The sequence below is a fragment of the Apus apus genome, chromosome 18 (assembly GCF_020740795.1).
Source record: "Apus apus isolate bApuApu2 chromosome 18, bApuApu2.pri.cur, whole genome shotgun sequence".
Classification (NCBI taxonomy): domain Eukaryota; kingdom Metazoa; phylum Chordata; class Aves; order Apodiformes; family Apodidae; genus Apus; species Apus apus.
This window is the reverse complement of record NC_067299.1, coordinates 11,922,981-11,945,382: the sequence shown is the minus strand read 5'-3', so window position 1 is coordinate 11,945,382 and position 22,402 is coordinate 11,922,981. Positions and strand designations below refer to the sequence as shown.

The window sequence follows — 22,402 nt, the reverse complement described above, 5'->3', positions numbered from 1 at the left end:
GTTTCTTAAAAGTGTGGGGAAAGGCTTATAGAAATAGTGGTATACTTACATATTTAGTTGAAATTATCGAATTAATATTGATTTTCATTCAATCCTAGACCAGATACAATGCACATCAAAATATCCTGGCATAAGCCTGAAAGTTGCTAATTATAAAACCCAGGCGATGTGCTATGTGCACACACTATTTGCCTCGACTTAACACCACGTATCTGGGCTTGCTTGTACCTGCTGCCCTTTTCAGCCACTCTAAACAATGAGATGTTGTTCATTCCCTATTCCATGACACCTGATCTTCCTCAGTAGAGCAAGGCAACACTTATCAGTATGAATTTGTCACATTTCTATTTTGTCTTAGGTGCAAACAACTACGTAAAACCACCTGCAGGAGAGCGTGCCAAAACTCACACGTTCAGGATATAGCAGGGGTGTACAACATCTACAATGTACAAGATCAAGTTAGATTTTATTAAACCTGTGAATGAATTCCTAGTGCTTTTAAAGGAAGGTAATGAATCCTTTACGGGTGAAGATTTCCAGATCATATCTTTGCAAAACTGAAATACATTTTAGCTTCTTATATTCAACTTTTCGTTCCATACTTCAGTTCCTACCAACTCTTTTGATCCTTTATTACTCTACACATCTCCTTCTTTAAAGAAAAGATTTGCAGTGACAAATAATGAAGTGGAAATAAAGCACAGTGTGAAGAAGAACCATGTTGATTCCTCTGGGCTTCAATATATGATGGTAGTGCCTTTAGTCTTTCACCACTACGCTTCATGTCTCCTTCTGACATCCAAACTTCCATCACCACCAGGCAGAATTCCATTCTGTAGGACAATAATTCCCTCCATCCCCTTTGCAGTTCAAACCTCACTACACCACAGCTACAGGTGTGGATCATGGGCTCTTTAATCAGATCTAGTGGGTGCTGCTGTCATTTTGGACAACAGACCACAGCCAGAAAGGGCATGGGAGCAGATTTTTTCACTTCTGTTTGTCTCTGCCTTCTGGAAATTATTTCAGTTACTATTTAAATTTACAGAGAGAGGTATCCCAGAGGACCATTTCAACCCAAAGTAATCATTGCTCTTACCTTTATCATTCAATTAACAAGTATTTCTCATTGAATAATCACAGATACCGACTCACGTTTCTACATTCATTTTGCATGGAGCACTTCTACAGGAAGTACCAAGAAGGTTTATTGTGCACAGACAGAATCATAGAACCATTCAGGTTGGAAAAGACCCTTGGGAGCATCAGATCTAACCACCACCATGTTGTGATACAGCTCAGCTGTAAACAATGGGGCTCTGCAATGTGGACCAAAGTGGTGAATTTCATTCCTGGTTCTCCCACTGGCTCTCAGAAGGTGCCATTGACATAGCAGAAGAACCTAGAGTGTTGGTATAGGGGCTTCAGAACAAATATTCCTTGGTTGCTCACACTGAGGAAACATGTTAGTGAGACATTCTGTACAAAACCACTTTTGGGGGTGGTGAAAAAAAGAAAACAGTCCAGCATGGACAAGTCTTGATAGACTGATGAGCACAAGGACAAATGAACATCCATGGTTTTGTCTATGTATACTGACATCCTCGTGTGTTCCCTGCTTTTGGGGGGAAAGTGTGAGAAGGGAGATGATTAAGAAGGAGAGCAGAAAAAGAAGTTCTTATTCATTGGATTTTCCAAAATGCTCTTAAACAAAACTTGTTCAGGTCAATGGAAATCTGACTTCTTAAGTCTCCTGTCCGCAATTAGACCAAGGTGACAGGCTGTGGAAAAAAAAAAAGTCATTATGACATTTTCATTTGGACAAGATAATTCTTGTCTGTGGGATGGATGACTGAGCACAAGGAACATTCAGGTGCCTGACAGGCTGAGGAGACCAGGTTTTGCTACAAGCCATCAACATGTAAACTGTCCCCTTACGGTGCATCTTCCTTCACAGGGAGAAGACATTCTGGAGAGGTTGATTGTATCACTAATAGCAAGGTCCTTCTGCTCTACCTTAAGCTCAAGTGCCAGATGCTTTTCACAGGGTTAATTAATCAAAGGGTACTTGAGAATTAGTCTAGATAGACTAGACTAGCTAGCTATATGAAACTGCACTTGTACTTCTATCCTGTTAGTTCTTGTAATTGCTTTGAAGAGGCAAGGCCTGTGCAAGGTAGCCACCTGCTGCATGACCAAGTCAGCAGGAACCCACTCCAATGATGCTGTGCCCCTGCCACACAGAGGCCTTCACTGAGCATTTCTACAAGCAGTTCTTACATTGCCAAGTGAATTTTCTTCCTCTCTTCAAGTATTTTCCACATTTTGTCAATACTGAAAATTCAGGTTACAAACCAACCCCTCCAATAGCAGATTAGGAGGTAGGGAGATAGTTATTTTGTTTATTCTGGTTTTTATTATTATGGGTATTAAGAAGAGATGTTTGGTTAGTTGTTTGTTTTTAGTGACACAGTTGAAGATTCTTTTCCAACAGACCAATACTGCTCTCCTTCACTAGGGATAAAGTTTCAAGCACTGAATAAATAAGAGAGGTGAATGACAAAGAAATAGTCTATTATGATTACCAAGCTTTATGTGGGTTATGACAATAATGAAATCATATAATGGACTACTTCCAACAGCCACATCATATCTTCTATCCAGATGTTATGCTGAAGGAGAGAGTATAAATTCAGCTTAGGAAGAAATTCTCACATGTGGAAGAAGGTGTGTAATTCCTGAAGGATGTTATTCCATCAGTCAGTGCTATAACAATTACAGTTTATTCTGGAAATTAATGTCTACAATTTTTTCATAAAAGCATAACAAAATAATCTGTAACTTCACCTTTGATAATTTTGGCCATAGGATTTGACCTAAGGATAATCCTAGGATTGAAAGAACCTTCTACTGTACTTCAGCCATACCAGAACTATTCCTAGAGACAAGTCAACTGCTCTCGACATGATAGACATTGCCCCTTCTTCCTAAGAAAGCCTGGTATTGAAACAATTCATAGCAAGTTCCATTTCTCATTTGCTTCATTTTTTTTATTTTTGACTTTGAGCATTCATTCTGGATTGGATTCACACAGACCAGCTGTTCCGTCCACAACCCAGAGCGTCCTCCCAATTCCTCTGTGGGATCCAGACTGGGCACACGCCCTGTACCCGTGGCTGCAGTTTCTGTGCAGAGCACACCCCACGGCTCATCCTGACATGAGCCACAGACCGGAGAGATTCAGGGGGCAGAAGACACACACAGTGGTGCACAAATCAATCTTGCTTCTGTTAAGTGCTTTCTATGGGTTTTTCAAGCACATTCCAACAACCACCATAACACATCAACGGCCTCGACTTCCTTCCACTCCCCTGCCCCCATTATGGGAAGTGTTGGCTAACTGGACGATCAAGGAGCTAACAATCATCTTACACTAATTTCATTTCTTAAGTTCTTTCTCAATGAATCTGGCTTTACAGTTTTGATGGAGAGGAAAAAATGTGATCTCAGAAGTGAAATTTTGAATTATATTTCTCCCCTTGCTGCAGGCTAGATTTCACTATTATAATTTTTAAAATATTACCAGAAACACCCTGCCTGTAGTATTTCTGTCCTGCAGGCAACCACAGGATAGAGGAACAGAAGTGAAAAATGAGAAAATATTGCAGGAAGCAAAGGAGTTCTGGTTTCTCATAAGAAAAAAGAGGAAAGAGGTGGTCACTTAGTACAAATGTTTGAGGAAGATAAAGGTCAGGGAGTGGAAGAGGCAAAGCAAGACAAGCAAGACAAATGACTATTAGAGGGGCATCAATACACTGAGGATGTAAATTGTAAGACTGCCAGGCAGCAGAGTGCTGAAGTTCTGGAATAGTCTCTGAACTGGAAAGGCAAGACAAGTCATCTGATGTTATGTGGCATAAATGTTGTTGATGGGCGAGTCAAGAGATTTATTTTAATTCTATGGTCTCCTCTCTTTCAGACTTGCTCTCTTTTGTTTACTGAAATGTCAGCACATAGTATAACTGCAGTGTTGAAGCGGTAAAGCAGCACAGGAGTCTTCCTGTTTGGGACCATGCAAAGGGATATGAATACCCTCTTACTTCATTTTTAAGAGGGAATCCACTCAGATTACTCAGAGCAGTTCACACAAGTGTACAAGTCTCCACTTTTACCTCGTAAATACATAGAAAATAGAAAAAGACCATTAAAGTCTTGCTTTTACAGCAAGATCTGCTTGCTAATTGCTTTCAGTTATATTTTCTGAACTAGCTTCTGTTTCTGAAAGTACAAAAAAGATACTGTGGCTTAATTTGTGACTATTCAATCCTCAAGTGACAAAAGCACAAACCACAGCAGCCAGGTTCCACACTGTGTGAACCTCATACTCCAGGGAATGTGGCAAAAGGTTATTTTGGCCACATTGTTATTTGAGACTCCAATAGCACGCGATAATGTAGCCCAAACCCTATGATGTTGATGACAAAGGCTGACAAACACCTTCTATCAAAGTGATTGATAAACTCTTTGCCATCTTGAATAATTGTTTCCTGCAGCTTCTGAGCTCTCATTCTGTCCTGCCTTCACAGCTCTGAGTCCACTGGGCAGCTTCCGAGCCTTGAGCAATCCATTTCTCCAGCAGGTCTGAGAGCAGTAGATGTATAGAGCTCACTGCCACCCCAACACCCATCATCTTCCAGCATCATTTCTTCTTAATGGGATGGCTGGACCTGAACAGAAAAGAAAGGAAGAAAAGGAAGGAAAGGAAGAAAAGGAAGAAAAGGAAGGAAAGGAAGAAAAGGAAGGAAAGGAGGGAAGAGGGAAGAGGGCAGGGCAGGGCAGGGCAGGGCAGGGAAGGGAAGGGAAGGGAAGGGAAGGGAAGGGAAGGGAAGGGAAGGGAAGGGAAGGGAAGGGAAGGGAGGGCAGGGCAGGGCAGGGCAGGGCAGGGCAGGGCAGGGCGGAAGGAAGGAAGGGGGGAAGGAAGGAAGGAAGGGCGGAAGGGCGGAAGGAAGGAAGGGCGGAAGGAAGGAAGGGCGGAAGGGCGGAAGGGCGGAAGGAAGGAAGGAAGGAAGGAAGGAAGGAAGGAAGGAAGGAAGGAAGGAAGGAAGGAAGGAAGGAAGGAAGGAAGGAAGGAAGGAAGGAAGGAAGGAAGGAAGGAAGGAAGGAAGGAAGGAAGGAAGGAAGGAAGGAAGGAAGGAAGGAAGGAAGGAAGGAAGGAAGGAAGGAAAGGAAGCATCCCAGAGAGTAACAAAAGCAGGGACTCGAGAAGATCCACACACTGGATATAGGAAGATTTATGGGTTCACTGTCTTTCTCTTTACTAACCCAGTAAAAATTTCAGCCTTACCAAGCATCCCTCTCAGGATTCATTCTGCACCTCTCACAGCAACTACTGTGTGTCACAAGTATTTGTGTCCCAGTGAAGGGACCAAACACACCAGCATAAAAGTTTCTAGCGTAAGGGCTTCTAACAAAGTCCTCACAGCAACTCATGTACCCTGACAATTCCTTTCTCACAGAAAATGCATTTTCTGCAGCACTAAGATCAGATGTTTCTCTCTTTCTGTCCAAATTACATAATCACTTACTGAGGGTGGACTCAATCCCCTCATCCAGGTCATCAATAAAGATGTTGAATAGGACTGGGCCCAGTACTGATCCCTGGGGGATAGCACTTGTCACTGGACGCCAGCTGGATGCAGCTCCATTCACCATCACTCTCTGGGCCTGGTCATCCAGCCAGTTTTTAAACCAGGCAAGGGTGCACCTGTCCAAGCCATGGCCTGCCAGCTTTTCCAGGAGGATGCTGTAGGGGACTGTGTCTAAGGTTTTGCTGAAGTCGCAGTAGACCACATCCACAGCCTTCCCCTCATCCACTGGGCAGGTCACCCAGTCACAGAAGGAGATCAGATTGGTCACGCAGGACCTTCCTTTCCTAAACCCATGCTGGCTGGACCTGATCCCCTGGTTGTCTTCTCCATGCCGCTTGATGGCACTCAGGATGTTCTGCTCCATAACCTTGCCAAGCACCAGGGTCAGGCTGACAGGCCTATAGTTCCCTGGATCCTCCTTCTGACCCTTCTTTTGGATGGGGTCACATTGGCCAACCTCCAGTCATCTGGGACCTCCCTGCACAGCCAGGATAGGTGATATATGATAGTGACTTAACCAGATCTTCCACCAGCTCCCTCAGCACCCTGAGATGAATCCCAGCCAGACCCATAGACTTGTTGGGATCTAAGTGGCACAGCAGGTCCCTAACTACTTCCTCCTGGATTACAGGAGGGGGATTCTGCTCCCCATCCCTGTCTGCCAACTCAGGAGCCCAGATATCCTGAGGGTATTTTTGTCAAAGACTGAGGCAAAGAAGGTGTTAAGTACCTCAGATTTTCCTTTGTCTTTTTTGACTATGTTCTCCCCTTCATCGAATAAAGAATGGAGATGTTCCCTGGCCCTCCTTTTGTTATTTATGTATTTATAGAAGCACATTTTATTATCCTTAACAGAAATCGACAGATTAAGTTCTAACTGAGCTTTTGCATCTCTAATTCTCTTTCTACATGCCCTTACAATATCCTTAAGTGCTTCCTGATTGACCTGCCCCTTTTTCCAAAGTTGATATAGTCTTTTATTATTTCTGAGTTCTTGTAATATTTTACTGTTCATCCAGGCTGGGCTTCTTCCCCGCCGGCTCCTTTTTTGGCCCACAGGGACATCCTGCTCTTGCACCTTCACAATTTCATTCTTAAGGTGTGTCCAGACTTCGTGGGCTCCTCTGTTTCTGAGGGCTCCTTCCCAAGGGACTCTCTGAGCCAGCACCCTGAATAGACCAAAGTCAGCCATCCAGAAGTCCAAGGCAGATGTTTTGCTGACAACCATCCTAACTTCACCATATACTGAAAATTCTATCATATCATGGTCGCTGCGCCCAAGACAACCTCCAACCACCACATCTCCCACCAGCTCTTCCCTGTTCGTAAACAGTAGGTCAGGTATGGCACGACCTCTGGCAGGCTCCCTGACCAGCTGTAGCAGGAAGCTATCTTCCACACATTCCAAAAACCTCCTGGATTGGCCCCTTTCTGCTGTGTTGTACTTCAGCAGACATCTGGTAAATTGAAGCCCCCCACGAGAACCAGGGCTAGTGAGCGTGAGACATCTGTGAGTTGTTGAAAGTATATCTTCATTGCCTACTTGGAATATCAGTAATGGGTAGTAATCCAAGGGCTGAACTAGGGTAGGGTGTTTCTTCCATATATCCTTAACCCTGGCTCCATGGAGTCAACTCCCTAAGAACTGTGTCTGACCTGCACATAGGGCTTTCCACTCCCTCTAGATGTGAGTCACCTATGACAAGTACTTGCCTTTTTTTCTTAACTGAGGTGGTTTTGATGCAAGATACAGACTGACTTGGCCTCAGGGACACCTCCAAGTTTGGTGAACCATCATCCATATTACCATTTTGTTCTCCTTGCAGAGCATGGCATCTATTTTGCAAGGTCATCTGGTGAGTGTGAACTCTAGGGACATCCTTACCACACCACTTGTGCCACACACAGGTCTGTGTGGTCTTGGATGCTCTTCTCAGCTTCTGGCAAATAGGATTTGGTTTCCCAGCTGGAGGGGCTCCTCCCTTTGTGTTTATATTTACATTTGGGGCAAAACCACCAGTCCTACATCAGTGTTGTTTTCTTTCCACACCTTTCTGGGGGCCGAGTCCAGCACTTGCAGTATTTTCAGCTCCAGGAGCTGGTGGAGTTCTTCATGTCGTGGCAGGTGGTGCCCCCTTCCTTTCAATTGCCTTGCACAAATCAGCAGCATGGAGGGAAATTCCAGCCTGGATGCAAATGTCCTGCTGGCACTGACAGCCCACGGCAGTGCTCCCTGCTGTCCCTGGGGAGCAGCCAGGACCCCATTCACAGACCCACCTTGTCATCTTCCTCCCTGGAGCGGGACAAGGAGCTGCTGAAGAACATTCAGGCCACATTGCTGCAGGTGCAAGGGGACCACCAGGAGCTCAGCTGGGTCACAGGGAGCCTCCTGGGAGAGTGTCACCAGCAGCAGCAAGATCTCGTGGCTAGTGGCTGTCCTTGTCTGAGCCAGGATAGAACCAGTTTTCTTCCTAGTAATTGAACTTTTCAGCTCAGTCCCTTCTCAGTAGCTGCTGTTTTGGTTTGACCCATCTCTCCTCTGGAAAATGGCTGTTTTACTAAAGCTGGAACACAAAGCCCAAGCCCACGGTGTCCTTCAGCTGTGGAGCACCCTGAGGTTGTGGAGTCTTATTCCTGCCTCTCCTGCTGCCTGCAGGACAAGCTCCCCCTCAGCACACCCGGGTCCCAAGGTGTTTTACATGCTCACCTCATGGTGAGGCGTTCCCCAGGAGAAGATGCATTTGTTCATCTCCTGAGGAAGTGTTTTCTAGAGAAGCAGAGGGCAAAGGGGAAATGGCAGCAATCAGGATTGCCTGGAGAGTGCCCTGGCACCCACTGCTCACGGCAGCACAGCACCCGCTGCCCCAGGGTGTTAGGAGAGAGGAGGGAGGAAGGAGGAGGGAAGAGAGACGAGAGAGGAAAGAGGAGCGAGGAGAGCCTTTAGTCCAACCTGGCCCTCCAGACATACCAGGACATGAATGAGCTCCCACTCTCTGCCAGGTCTAAGTCATCATTCATCCTAGTATCCAGAGGTGGCCTTTGGCTTGCTCTGGGCTTGCACACCCCTGCTTGTGAGCCAGAGGAGCAGTTTCCCTGTGGAGAGAAAGGAGCTGTGCCCCCAGGGCCTGCTCCATCTCCTTGGGGGATCTGGGACTGCACTTCCAGCCCTGTGGGCACTGTGGGCAGTGCCCCCAACCAGGCAGTAGGGCCATCCTGTGCCAGACACTCCATAGCCACCTCTGGAAGGGCTGGGAGGTGGGAGGACATCAAATCCCCAGCAGCAGAGAGCTCCTTACCACCCCAGCCAGCAGCTCCCTCCTCTGGCACCAAGCCCAGGCCACCCCCTTGGGTAACCTGTGTTCTGCCAGCACGCAGTGACTGGTGCTTCAGGAGGAAGAGGAGGTGATGGTCGGGGAGCCCCAGTGTGGCAGGGACACCCCGTCACTCCGCTCTTCCCAGCAGCTTTAGCGCCAGCAAACCTTGTCTGTGCTGGAGTCCAGCCCCTCCTGTCAGCTGCACAGACAGAGATGACAGTTTTCAAGGGCAGCAAAGTCTGTGACCTGGCACATTTGTTTCCAGCTCCACTCTGGAGTTTCCATCATTGCTAATTTTGGTCTCTCCCCATCACGTCCCCGGCCTGTCCCGGCAGCAGGGAGCGGGGCCCAGCAAGCTCGACCGGTGGTGCGGGGCCGGGCAGGACCAGGGGCTGCAGGAGCTGCTGCAGCAGAAGAGTCTGGCCTGGCCTGGCTGCAGGGGCCGTGGCTCTTTCCCTCGCCCAGGGGCCATGCTCAGGGCAGCTCCTGCCCCCTCTGCCCCTGCGGTGTTGGTGGCTGCGTGCAGCTTGGGCTGAAGCTGAAGAGATGGCGAGAAGGTGAAGTGGCTGGAGAAGGACAAGAGCGGGTCTGGCTGGAAGCTGCCCACAGCCCACAGACAGCAGCCTCTCCGCCTGAGGAAGGCTCCCTGTGAGTGGTCCTGAGCAGAGTAGGTGGCCAGTGTGCCCCATGGGGCTGTGTGCATGACCAGAGCCCAGCCCGGCTGTGTGGCACTTGTGTGTGCACATCAGGCTGTGCATCCAGGAAATCTCATCTTGTTCCAGCTGAGAGGGGCAGAGACAGAAGTGTCAGGACTTTAAACTCTGCCAGCAGCACTGACAGCAGGACCTGTGGTGAGCCCCGGACCCCTGGGGCCACGTCGCCCCTCTTCAGCCTCCGGATCCCTCCCTATGCCTGTGCCCCTCTGCCTTTCCCTCCCTGGTGTCATTATTTTGCGCCCAGTACCTCTCTTCTCTCTGCCCCTGTGTCCTGCTCCCTGTTTCTCCCTCTCTCATTTCCCAGGCCCTCTCTTGTTCAACCATTTTGCCCTCCCCTGTGTTTTCCTTGCGCTCTCTGTCCGGCTCTGAGCCGCTCTTTAATTCTGTCTCTCTCCTGCAGGCCATGGCTGTTTTTTTTGTTCTCTGCCTCTTTGTCCCCATGTGCATCCCTCCCTGTTTTTCATCACGTCTCTGGCCTCTTGCCTGTCATGCTTTTTCTCTTGCCACCAATGTAGAATCATAGAATCACAGAATGGTTAAAGTTGGAAGGGACCTTAAAGACCATCAGGTCCCAACCTCCCTGCCGTGAGTGTATGTCTCGCTCCCTTTCACATCCTCTTTCTCTCTCTCTTTCCTTCTCTTTCTCTCTCCCTCTGTCCGTCTCACTGTCTCTGGAGTTTTTGGCATGCTGTATCCCACTGTCCCTCTCCTTCTTCCTGTCCATCTCTTTACTACCCGTCTCTGCTGCTCCCTGATGCCACTTCCATTTTTTGTCTTCCTGTATCTCTCCACAGGACTCCATATCCCTCCCTTTCTTTCTCCCTCCCTCTTGTGAGGCTCCAAGTCTCTGTCTCTCTCTCTCTGTCACTGTTCTTGTGTGTCTCTCCCTCCTGCTCCATGTCCCACCGCTTCTCACTATATCCTTCTGTCCTGCTTCCTGGCCCTTTCCTTTTTCACTCCTTCTCTGCATCCAGGATCCCTGGACAGTAGGCTCAGGGCACATATGTGGAGGGTCCCTCATCAGCCCACAGTGGGTCCTCACAGCAGCCCACTGCTTCATCAATGCCAGGTAAGGAGGACCAGGAAGGAGGATGTCCCCCCAGCACAAGCAGGTGCCCCGTCTGCAGCACCACGTCCTCCTCCCATCCCGTCTTCTTGCAGCATGGCCAGTTCCTGGGCACTCAGAGCCCAGCTGGGAGCCTGCTCAGGAGAGGGCTGGGCTGGTGCCCCTGCCTCCTGGCAGCCTCCAGCCTCACGTTCCTGGAGCCAAAGACCAGAGCAGCTACACTCTCGGCAGTGCTGCTTCCCTCTCCCCTGTAGGAGGCAGAAGGCAGGAGCCGCTGGGCTGCTGCAGCTCAGGGCTCCTGTTCCCCTGACGCTCTCTCCATCTGCCCTCCAGCTACATCTCCACGTGGCGCGTGGTGATCGGGGCCAACCGCTTGTCTCGGCTGGGCCCTGAGGTCCAAGTGCGCCACATCAGGCAGCTCCTGATCCACGAGCACTATAACGCACCCACGCATTGGAACGACATCGCCCTGCTGGAGCTGGACCAGCCCGTCCAGTGCAGCTCCTACATACAGCTGGCCTGTGTGCCTGACATCTCGCTGAGAGTACAAGAGCTGAAAACCTGCTACGTCAGTGGCTGGGGTGCCACCACTGCCAGATGTGAGTTCCCAAAAAGTCCTCGTGTCCTGAGTGCCAACTGGGCACACTGGGGAGCCAGGCTGGGCTTGCTGAGAGCAGGGGCCAAAGCCAGAGTCAAGCTGTGGGGATGTCTGCCCAGAGAGAGGTGGGCCTGACCCATTGTGCAGAACAAGACAGAAGGGGAGCACCAGCCTTCAAGAGGCAAAGCCAAGCTGCAGGGAAGGGGTTTGCCCAGACAGGGGCGATGTACTGGCAGCGACCTGCAGGGTGCTAATTCCTTTCTGTGCTCACAGCAGCCTCTGTAAACGAGAGTGATGTCCTGCAGGAGGCCAGGGTGCACCTCATTGGTACCGGCATCTGTAACAGCAGCTGGTGGTACAGAGGGGAAATCCACCACCACCACCTGTGTGCTGGCTATGAACAGGGTGTTATCGACACCTGCCAGGTAGGACTCCAGTGCAGGCTTTGCCTGACAAGTCACCCTCCCCTGGGTCCCCACCACTGCTGGGACTCACCTCCCCTTCCCCAACCACAGCTCAGTGCCCCCTTCTCCCAGAGGCCCAGCCAGTGCTCTTGGCAGCCCATGGGTACAGATCCCAATCCTGGAACCTCCATCTTCCACAGCTCCAGGAGCTCTGTGCAGGACAGAGAGCCCCACAACTCCCTTCCAGACACAGTTCTGTCATCTCCAGCCCCTGAGCAGAGCCTCTCTGTGCAGCCAGCACAGCTCAGGCAGGTGCTGTAAGGAGGAGACCCCATAGTGCTGTCAGGGGCCACCCAACACCACCTTCACTCTCTCCTCTGCTGCTCTCCTCTGCTGCAGGGTGACAGTGGTGGCCCTCTGGTCTGCAAAGATAACTGTGGTGACTACTTCTGGCTGGTTGGATTGACCAGCTGGGGGAGAGGATGTGCAAGAGCAAGACAGCCTGGGGTTTACACTTCCACACAGCACTTCTACAACTGGATCCTGGTGCAGCTGGGACTGCGTGCAGCAGGGAGGGCTGCTGAATGAAGAGGATTCAGTGCAAGCTGCAGTGTTCCATGGCAATTTCCTTTTGGGGCAATGCCTGCTGATCCAAAGGCAGATTTGGTGTCAAAGGCCTGCTCTGTCCTGTCCACGCTCCCTTGGATGCACTCAAATGCGTGAGTTGACTTAGTTCTTGAAATAAAGGTGCCAGTTTTCACAGCTAACCCTGCTCCAGTCCAGTTCAATCTCCTGTACAAAGCAAGGACTTCCATGCTGGGCACCTGCAAAATGAGGCAGCAGGCAGACAAGGGCACACAGGGAGAGTCACTCAAAAGGGCTGAAACCCTGCCTGGCTGGAGAGGAGAGTGTTCCGAGGCACCACGGGATGAAGAAGACACATGGAGGCTTGGAAAAGTCTGGGGGAAAATGTGACATGCAGGGAACTGTGGGGGATCCGTTAAGGCACAGGGGCTGATGACTGGGGCCTGGCGTGAGCCTCAGCTGCCTGAACAGACACTGGGACCTCCTGAGCATGGCAAGAGTTTGAGTTTGCTGAGCAGAGCAAACCCAGTGAGACACTGACATGAGTTACAGTGCGATGAGGTAGAGCCACATCTTACTGGGTAGGTACGGGGAATGATATGATGAGGTGGTCACACTTCAGAGAGAAGGGAAGAAAGAGCTGGAGTGATTTTGGGGAGAGGAGTGGCAGGGACAGCAGCACCCAGGAAGCAGCATCAGGAATGCCATGGAAGTCCAAGATGACCTAGGGAACAGCACCTGAAGCACCACGTCTGTTCACCGGTGTATCAAACCTGGGAGCAAGGGGGAAAAGCTACCCAGGGATAGGTCCCTTGTTTGGGAGGAGACAAGCGCAGAGAAAGGGAGGAGTCAAGGAAGATGAGGGGATGCATAAGCATGGAAAATGGAGAGAAGGGGGGGGATCAAGGAGCCAGTGGCTCAAAAGCTGCTGGTTGGTTTGCTTGTTTGCCTGAGCCCTGCACCTGACCACCTCCATCCATCCTGCCTTCTGGAGAGTGATTCCAACTCCTTTTCTGTGTGGCCCCACTCTGTGCCCAGGGGGCGGTGGGTCCAGAGGCCGGGCTGCTGGCAATGCAGAGGGGACCATGGGTCCTGGGGACCCGTGGTTGGAAACAGCAACAGGACTGGCTGACGAGGAAGCTGGAAAGAGCCCCGATCTGTACCAGTTGCTGGGTGAGTAGCTTGTCAACCAGCCATAGACTTTAATTGAACTTAATTCCCATGCCCATATTGAAGGGACCCATGAATCTACCATGCTCAGGAATTCAGGGAATGATGTGTGTGCAGGTCTCACTGCTGACCATCTGTCCTGACCAGCTGGAGAGGAAGAGGAGGACGGGGTGGTGCCTTTTGTGTGAAGTGGGTGCTGGTGAAGGTGCTGCTCTGCCTCTGTTCACCTGCTTTTCCATTCATGCCTGTGAAATAGGTGTACATGTTCTGGAATGGGCTCTGGCTCTTGGGAAGACAAACTGAGTCTTGCACCTGCGCAGGGTGTGTCATGGTTCCTCAGGTGGGTTGACCTTGGCTGACCACCAGGTCCCCACCAAGCCACTTTATCAGTCCCCCTTCTCAACAAGACAGCAGGACAAAATATGATGATATAAACTTGAGGGTGGAGGTAAGGACAGGGAGATTCCTGACCAGTCACCACCAAGGGCAAAACAGACTCAACCTGGGGAAATCAGTATAATTTATTGACAATTAATTGTAACAGAAGAAGTAAAACAAAACTAAAAACACCTTCTCTCCATCGTCCCTCCTTTATTCCCAGGCTCAACTTCACTCCTGTATCTTCTGCCTCCTCCTCCTGCTGAGCAGTGCATGGGAGCAGGGGATGGGGATTGCTCTCAGCTCATCACATTTTGCCTCTGCTGCTCCTTCATCCTCACACTCTTCCCCTGCTCCAGTGGGGGGTCCCCCAATGGGATACAGTCCTTCAGAAACTTCTCCAATGTGGGTCCTTCCCACTTGAAGCAGTTCTTCAAAAACTGCTCCAGCATGATTCCTTTCCACAGTGTGCAGACCTTCAGGAACGACTGCTCCAGCATGGGTCCCCCATGGACTATAGGTCCTGCCAGAAAACCTGCTCCTGCACAGGGTACTCTCCACAGGTGACAGCTCCTGCCAGGAGCCTGCTCCATTCTGGACTCTCCAGGGGCTGCAGCTTCTCTCAGGGCACGTCTACCTGCTGTGGCATGGGGTCCTCCATCAGCTGCAATGTGGACATCTGCTCCACTATGGTCCTTCAGGTGGAGGACACCTGCACGTGGGGGGACCTCCTGTGACATCACAGTCTTCCCCATGGGCCGCAGGAGAGTATCTCCTCTGACACATGGCCCATCTCCTTTCCCTCTCTTGACACCACTGACCTTGGTGTCTGTAGAGTTGTCTCTCTCTCCGTTTCTCATCTCTCTCCCTGCAGCTGCTGCACAGCATTTTTTTACCTCTTCTTAAATAGGTTCTTACCAGGGTGTGACTGGGCAGAGGTGGGTGTCCCTCGGAGCTGGCTATTTTTCTATTGAATCTACTAATGAGTACCCTGTGACTATCAATCCCCCCTTTTCTTTAAACTTTGTAAGTTCCTTTACAAAGTTTCTAGATTTCCATATTTCATTAGCTTAGGTAAAGCCCAAATTCTTAGTCAGTTTCTTCACCTTATACCATAAAAGACAATTAACAACTGTCAGTATAATCACAAACACCAATAGTATCAAAAGTGGTTGAATTAAAACGTTCAAGATTCTTTTTGCAGAAGGTTAGTATCCTGTAAAGATATCCCACCAATGATGAGCAGTTTCAGATTCATTTTGACTAGACAATCCAATAAGTTCATCTTTGGCTATTACTGTTTTAACTATAGACTCAGCCAAGGTTTTATTTTGCTTCTTCAAATGTTCTCGAAGTTCTTGAGACTGGTTCAATATCTCATTTAATTTCCCCAGAGACAAGCTTGCATTATGTAGGTTCAAGCTTTCATAATGCCAAAACATTGCCACCTGTTCCTCTGTATATGCAAAAAATGAATATGTTTGTCTGTGCCAAGTCAAAACGGGTTATATTTTTAAGACACCCTAGAAACATGGTGGCCACTCCATATTCTTCAGCTACTGATTAACTGTTAGTTACTAAGCATACATGTCTAGCGCTAACCTCTATAAGCATTTTAAACACATTAGGAGACAGGATCATTCATTTGCAACTATTGACAGAATGTTCTAACAAGCAGGGTTCGTATAAGTGGGATTGTTGATCACATAAAATGCATTTCCAATATCCTTCCCTTGAAATTCTAGTAACCAATATTATAGGTTCCCTGACCCAAGTAGAGTGTCAGTAAAACTAAAAATTTGTACATTACCTCAGGGTTGGTCATATTATAGAATACCAATTTTCCTGCACACCACAGGTCATAGCACTGCACAAATTGTGAATAAGCTTTTATCCAATGTTTAGGATGGACCCATTGTCCAAAAAGGTTTCTCCACATGAACTCATTATTACCCATGAAGTAGGGTACAGACAGTCCAGTCCATAAATTTTGTCATTTTTTTCCCAATTACTGGTCTCCCAAGTGAGTCTCCCTCTGCTCTCCTTGTTTATGGAGGTGTTATTCCATTGGTTTCAAAGGAAGCACTCCTTAACCTATACCAATGTGACACTGGTCAAGTTTGGACATAACACGAAGTTCATTCCATGCCATTCCGTCAATTTACTACTTCTAGTATAGGGTTGCCATATAAAGCAGTTCTTGGAGAAATGGACAGACATCCCAGTATTGTCTTCCCAAGGCCACTTGAAACCATCAGCTGATCCTTCTCAAGGGCCAACTAGGAATGACTGTTCCCATAAACCTGAAATTAAGACATAGCAACATTAACATTAGTTTCACATCAGTCTTACAGATGTGGGTCCTACAGGTTGAGATTGCCATGATCTGCCAGGCGCCTTCTTGACTCTGGAATAGTGGATCCAGGTGTCATGTTTTTCAAGCTTGACTGCAATGTAGGTTGTGAGTAGAACTTGAAAGGGGGCCCTCCATTTCTCTTTGAGAGGATCACCTCTGAAATGCTTTTAACATAAACCAAATCTCCAGGTTTAAACAAATGCACCAGGGCATCCAAACCCCAAGCTCTGGTAGACATTACCCTTCTATTTACTTGCAATTGTTTCCCTGGTGCAATCAGATATTGTTGTATATTAATTCCTCCCACCTGAGTGAGATCCTGTCCTTGGTATCTAGTTTGAAATGGTCTTCCATACAAAATTTCAAAAGGACTCAGCTTTTCCTTAGTTCTTGGTTTGATTCAGAGCCTTAATAATGCAATAGGGAGGCCTTAATCCCATCTTAAATGTGAGTCTTGACAAATTTTACTTAATTGTATCTTTATCAAATTATGCATCTTTTCCACTTGTCCACTTGCTTGCAGGTGGTAAGCCGTGTGCAATTTCCAATTAATTTCTAAGAACTGACTAACCTGCAGAACTACTTATGACACACAGTGTGATCCCTTATCAGAGGAGATCGCTTCTGGGACTCCAAACCTGGGAATAATTTCTTTCAATACAATTTTACTGGCTTCCTTTGCTTGACTGGTGTGACATGGAAAGGCCACAGGCCAACCTGAGAAGGTATCTACTAACACCAACAAATATCTATACCCATTTTGCAGCGGTAAGACTGAGCAGCTGGAGTGGGCCTCCACCCCTCGGATACCTATCTTTTTCTCCATCCTCTCAGGAAGGCCTTTGGGATGCAAATGAGAGGGACTACAATGGGGTTTTGACACCCTTTCCAGCAAGTACGTGTCCTGAGGGCTGGTCTCTCACACCACCCCGTGGCTCAAACACACTGCAGTCTTCCTTTGTGGTGATTTTTATATACAGAAAAAGACCAGTCCTGGATCCAGCATTGGGCCAGCCAATGGAGAGGGAGAGCTGGTGTCAGTGAGGCTCCCCAACCCCACCATTGCAGCTCCCTGTTTTCAAGTGTGATTGACTCCTAAAAGCAGCAACAGGCATTCAGGTATGTATAGCAAGGTCCATTTTCCCAGGTAACACCTGAGGAGTTGGAAAAAGGGCTTAACATCTCTTTTCTCTGTCATACCAACAACTGGTATAGAAAACTTATCTAAGGGTCCCTTGCAAGAATATAGAACAGCATAACTAGTTCCCATATTTGCAAAAAATTAACCCTGTCCTTCCCCAGCTTTATTGTTCTGCTAGGGAATTTAATTCCACCCCCAGTCAGTCTGAGTCCCTATTTCAATCTATTGTCCCTATTTTAGAGATAGGATCTAATTTAGACCTAGAGGAGCCCCTTCTGCCGAAGACTGGGGACAATTCCTTTTCCAATGCTCTTCTTGCTTACAATACACACACTGATTTAACCCAACCAGCAGTGCCTCATAGACAATTATCTCACTCGTCTCACTCTGCCCTGGCCTCTGCTTTTTGCTGGCCACGCATTCTGTTACCCAGGGCAGACCAACCAGTAAACAACATGTTAAAATTTTTACAGTTACCTTCCAGGTCCAAGTATATCAATTTTCTAGCAGGCTTGTATAGTCTCTCTGAAGAGATTGAAAATGCTTTGTTAGACCCCTGTTTAACCTCATGCACAAGTTTGTTCAGTTTGGTTTGCAGGTCCCATTCTGGACCCCATACAAAATTAATTGTTGACATCCCTCTAATCTGTCCATGTTCCTCCTGGAGTTAGGATTCCAGTCTGGATTCTCCCTGGGCATAAGATGATTAATGCAATCTTCTGGATATTTACATTCCACTTCTTTAGCTTTTCCAACTATTCACTTTTTCTCATTACCAAAAAGGATTTTTTAAAATGCCTGGATATTCCCTCAGGTGAGGTTATATATCATGATTGTTTTGAGTAGCTCAAACACTTTCTTTGGATTGGCCACACAAGCTGTTTCCAATTTAACAAGTCCAATGCTTTAAAAGGGACATGCACATCAACAAGCCATCCCTCCATCTTGACTGCTTGTCTTAATGGGTCATGAACAGCAGGACACTGCCTCCCCAGTCTTCCAGCCACCTGACTGGAATCTGTATCCTCCAAAAGCCCACTCGCCCCCTTTCACTCCTCTTCATATTGCCAGGGTGGAAAGGTAGAGCGAGGGTACCATTAACTGCATATCCTCTATATTCTCATTCCCTTTCATTGACTTATAACAACTTTCCTTACTAAACTTACATTTTACCATCGTAAAACCACCCACACATGGCATATCATCTCATCCTTCTTCACGTTTGCGAAACCACATTGACTGCAATATAATATTGCTATCCACGAATTACCAAGTTTTTCCAGGCAAGGGGTTACTCCCAAACTTATTCCAGTTTCCAGAATACATCCTAATGGTGAGCATTTGGTAATGTCACGTCCTGCTGAAGATATATTACCCATTTTAATAACACAAATACAAGACACAAGTGAAACAAGAAGACAACATCAGACACAAGTTAAACAACACTTTTTAACAGTTAACAGAGACAAGTAAAACAACGAGATTTTTTTCCTAATACCACCTTAAGACTGTCTCTTTCCCATTTTAGTCAGATCCCAATCAATACACCATAGTGCAACAGACCAAGTAATTCAAAAGATCAAAATTGCTATAACCAGACAAATCTTATTCAAATCACAAAGACAGAAACCATAATGTGGTAACAAAAGGACAAATTCCCAGGAACCAAGTTAACCAATCAGGGGATCCCCATTCTAAACTTGAGAGCTTATAGGATACGAGGAAGGGGGTTTGGGATATGGACGTTACTCACACAAACAATTATTACAGCTACAGTTAAAAACATATCTGCATACACCGCTTCTCCCATTTTTCCTCTCATCTCAAAAATAACATTAACTGCAACAAGGTATTATAATTCAAAGTTCCATTTAAAAGGCCACTTCTCCCCATCTTCCAACTTATACAATGACCACCACTGATTACAGTATTTTATCAAAGTTTTCTTTTCCACACTTCCACCTGGTGGTCCCCCTATCTCTTACCGATGGGCTAAAATGCAACCCAAGGGACTTTTCTTTAAAACTCCTCCACTCTGCTGCTCCTCATTATGTAATACACCACACAGGAATTTTCTTCCAGCAACATAAAACAATTGAGCTTTCCAAAACATTAGCGTTTCACTTGCTTCACAATTAGACTACATCTCAGTCACTCAAGATACCCAATTCGCAAATCTTTCAACCATTCTCATAAAATAAAACAATGCAATTCCTACTAACAGTTCCAAATGGAAGATCAATAATAACTCAATATCCAGATAACACTTACCAAGTTCACAACGTATAATAACATTTACCAAGTATGATTACCAGGAAATCAATGCCGAACCAATAGCACAGTCACCTATGGTGAACCAAAAGCACACTCACCTGTTTTCCTGGTTTGAGCCAGGGTGAAGCCACTTTTCCTTTTACTGATTTTGTTGTCCCTTCAGTAAGCTTTTAACTAGTAGCAAAGTGTTCCAGCTTGAACTGATAACAGCTGGAATGTTTTTGTAATTCCTGGCACCCTAAGGTCACGTCTTTACTCTGCCAGCTCTACACTACGGGGAGATCTATGACCCCCCATAGGAGGCTGAACTAGACAGACAGCAAAATTGGTCAGAGATATTCCATTCCATGTATCTGTGTAAGCTCAGAGATCAAAGAAGACAACTTCCTTCCTTTTTCTTCTTCCCTTCTCTTCTGTCCATGGCCAGCGTCTAGGGAGGACTCCGTCCATCCATCACCATCAACCCCCAGGCTCGAGCTCTCCTGACCCTCATCACTCTGCACTCTCTCCGGCAGCTCCAGGACTTTTTGGGACTGTTCTTAGCTAAGGAGAGTGCTGTGGGAGTTGCTGGGGGTGGGGGGAGGCAATAGGGGTTTTGTACATTCCTGAATATACTTGTGTATAATTGTATATATTTTCTTTTATCATTAGTGTTTGCTTAAAGCTGTGTAGCTTAGTTTTCAATCCAGTAAAGTCTGTCTCTCATTCTCTCTCTCCTTCCCTACCTGGGTGGGAGGGGGAGGGGATCAAGAACATTGCTGTCGATCCTGAGTCAAATGTTTGACACCTGTGCCGAACCACGTGTGCAGAACCAAAAGCACACTGGCGTATGCCAAACCTATTACAAATACAAATTCAATACAATATCAATCAGTAACCCAATGTAGGGGTTATCAATCAAATACGCATATATCAAACATTTACAAGTGTTACATACCTATGTAAACGGCAATCAGATAAAAATGCACAATTGACCTTAACCAAATGATCGGTATGAGTCGTACCTGCATTTGTACACCACCCTGCAGGGTTCTCACAAACTGCGCCTTACGGGGCAGTCTTCAAAATGACTGATCTCAAAACAGAAAGAATGTCTTATTCTTACCAGAGCTCCTTGACTGCTCCTGTGAGGATCTGTCGAATCAGTGAGTCCTTCCAGAGAACTCTCTGGGGCCAGCCTAGGATGTCGCCGACTCGGAGGTTCCCGCAGTTGGGCGGAGAATGTCCCATCTGGGTTGCCAAAACTGATACAAAATTCAGCGCTTCCAAACCCCCTTGCTTTTCTAACACTCCTCACTGAAGTAGGAGGCTGGGCTGGGCTGGGTAAGGATTCTGAGATAAAGACCCAATAACAACAAACAAGCTGCTACTGAGCAGGCATTCTTTATTGCAGCACTGGGGATTCTCCACCCTAAGTGCTGTGAGGAGTTAGCAAAACACTCCAACTCATATACACCAAAAACATGCCTATTCAGTTTTATGTCAATGAGTTCCCAGAATTCTTTTTCATAGTCATTTTATTTCCTGGAATTGCCTATGTTCATAATGATGCATGCTTAAGGGTCTCCTGTGGGAGTCTTTATTGATTCTAGTCCTTTTGTTGTCTTTGTCCTGTCTCCCATCCTGGTCCTGTCTCCAGTCTCCCACTGGTACATTGCCCAGGTGAGTCCAGAATCAACATGAGTGTTGTTTGTAGGCGCCACAAGTCTTAGAAGACTTGATGTTCCCACAACCTGCAGGATACTTGGCATAATTGACTGACAGTTTCACACAGCACATAGTTTTAAAAGTAACTTGTTCAGCTAACTTAGTACAGCAAATTCATTATTTTAGTAATTTTTTATTAGGCTATTTTTCTATTGAATCTACTAATGAGTATCTTATGACTATCAACATGAGGGGGCAGAGAGCGAGGACGGGGGGGGCATAGGACGAGGATGAGGGCATCAGAAGGTGAAACGGAGGAGTCAGAGAGCTAGGACAGAGGGAGCAGAGAGTGAGGATGAGGGGTTAGAGGGCAAGGATGAGGGAGACAGAGGGCAAGGACAGGGAAGGGTGAGATAGTGAGGACAGGGGTTTCAAGGCAAGGAAAGAAAATAATTAGGGCTCTGCCTGGCTCTAGAAAAGGTGCCTTTCTGGAGAGGAACACACCTAGATATGACAAGCAGCTTCTAAGCCTGAGTGTTCAAAGAGCACCAGCTATGGGAGCTGACAAAGCAGGGCTGCTTTTCTCCTACATCCAATTCCACATCCTTGGGATCCCTGGGAAGTGCCCAACAGAGGTACAAGGAGATGTTCATCCAAGTACCCACAGGATTGGCTGTGCCGGCCACAGGCAGCTGGACAGAGGGGTGTGTCAGGCACTGCAGGAAGCCTTGAGGAAGCAGGAGCTGGGAAGGGTCTGGTGTCCTGCTTCAGCTCTGTCTGTGCTGCCAGTCCATGCAAAGCTTCTCCAGAGGAGAAAGGATCCTCTGTGGTGGAGCCATTCCCTTGGCAGCGACTGCAGGGAAATGACATTTGGGAAGAGACGAGACAAAATTGCTGCACAAAAGCAGATTGTAAAGTCAAGCTCTCTGCAAAAGCACCAGGATGAGCAGCTCTGGCTTCCAACCCAGAAACATCAGGGCAAGCCTGAAACTGCCACTGAAACGTGCTGGTCAAGAATCAGTTGTGGAAAACAGTCTGTTCCCCTGCTTTCTTTGCCCAAAGTCCAACAAACCCACACATGGGTTTGTGTGCCTCAGGCTGCCTC

At 47.4% G+C, this 22,402-nt stretch overlaps 1 protein-coding gene across 1 annotated transcript; it reads left to right on the top strand.

The window, feature by feature from the left end:
* Positions 1 to 1,311: 1,311 nt before the first annotated feature.
* Positions 1,312 to 12,334, top strand: LOC127392330 (acrosin-like). Its single transcript, XM_051636098.1, has 5 exons — positions 1,312 to 1,413; positions 10,515 to 10,747; positions 11,078 to 11,343; positions 11,616 to 11,767; positions 12,146 to 12,334. Exons 1-5 carry the CDS (start codon positions 1,312 to 1,314, stop codon positions 12,332 to 12,334), a joined length of 942 nt encoding a protein of 313 aa, XP_051492058.1.
* The last annotated feature ends 10,068 nt before the right edge of the window (positions 12,335 to 22,402 follow it).

Excerpts from the sequence above, each read along its gene's own strand:
- LOC127392330 (XM_051636098.1), top strand. The coding sequence starts at position 1,312 with ATGGGGCTCTGCAATGTGGACCAAAGTGGTGAATTTCATTCCTGGTTC. Across the intron at positions 1,414-10,514 it reads CAGAAGAACCTAGAGTGTTG|GCTCCAAGTCTCTGTCTCTC; the intron begins GTATAGGGGCTT and ends CCCTCTTGTGAG. Across the intron at positions 11,344-11,615 it reads GGGTGCCACCACTGCCAGAT|CAGCCTCTGTAAACGAGAGT; the intron begins GTGAGTTCCCAA and ends CTGTGCTCACAG.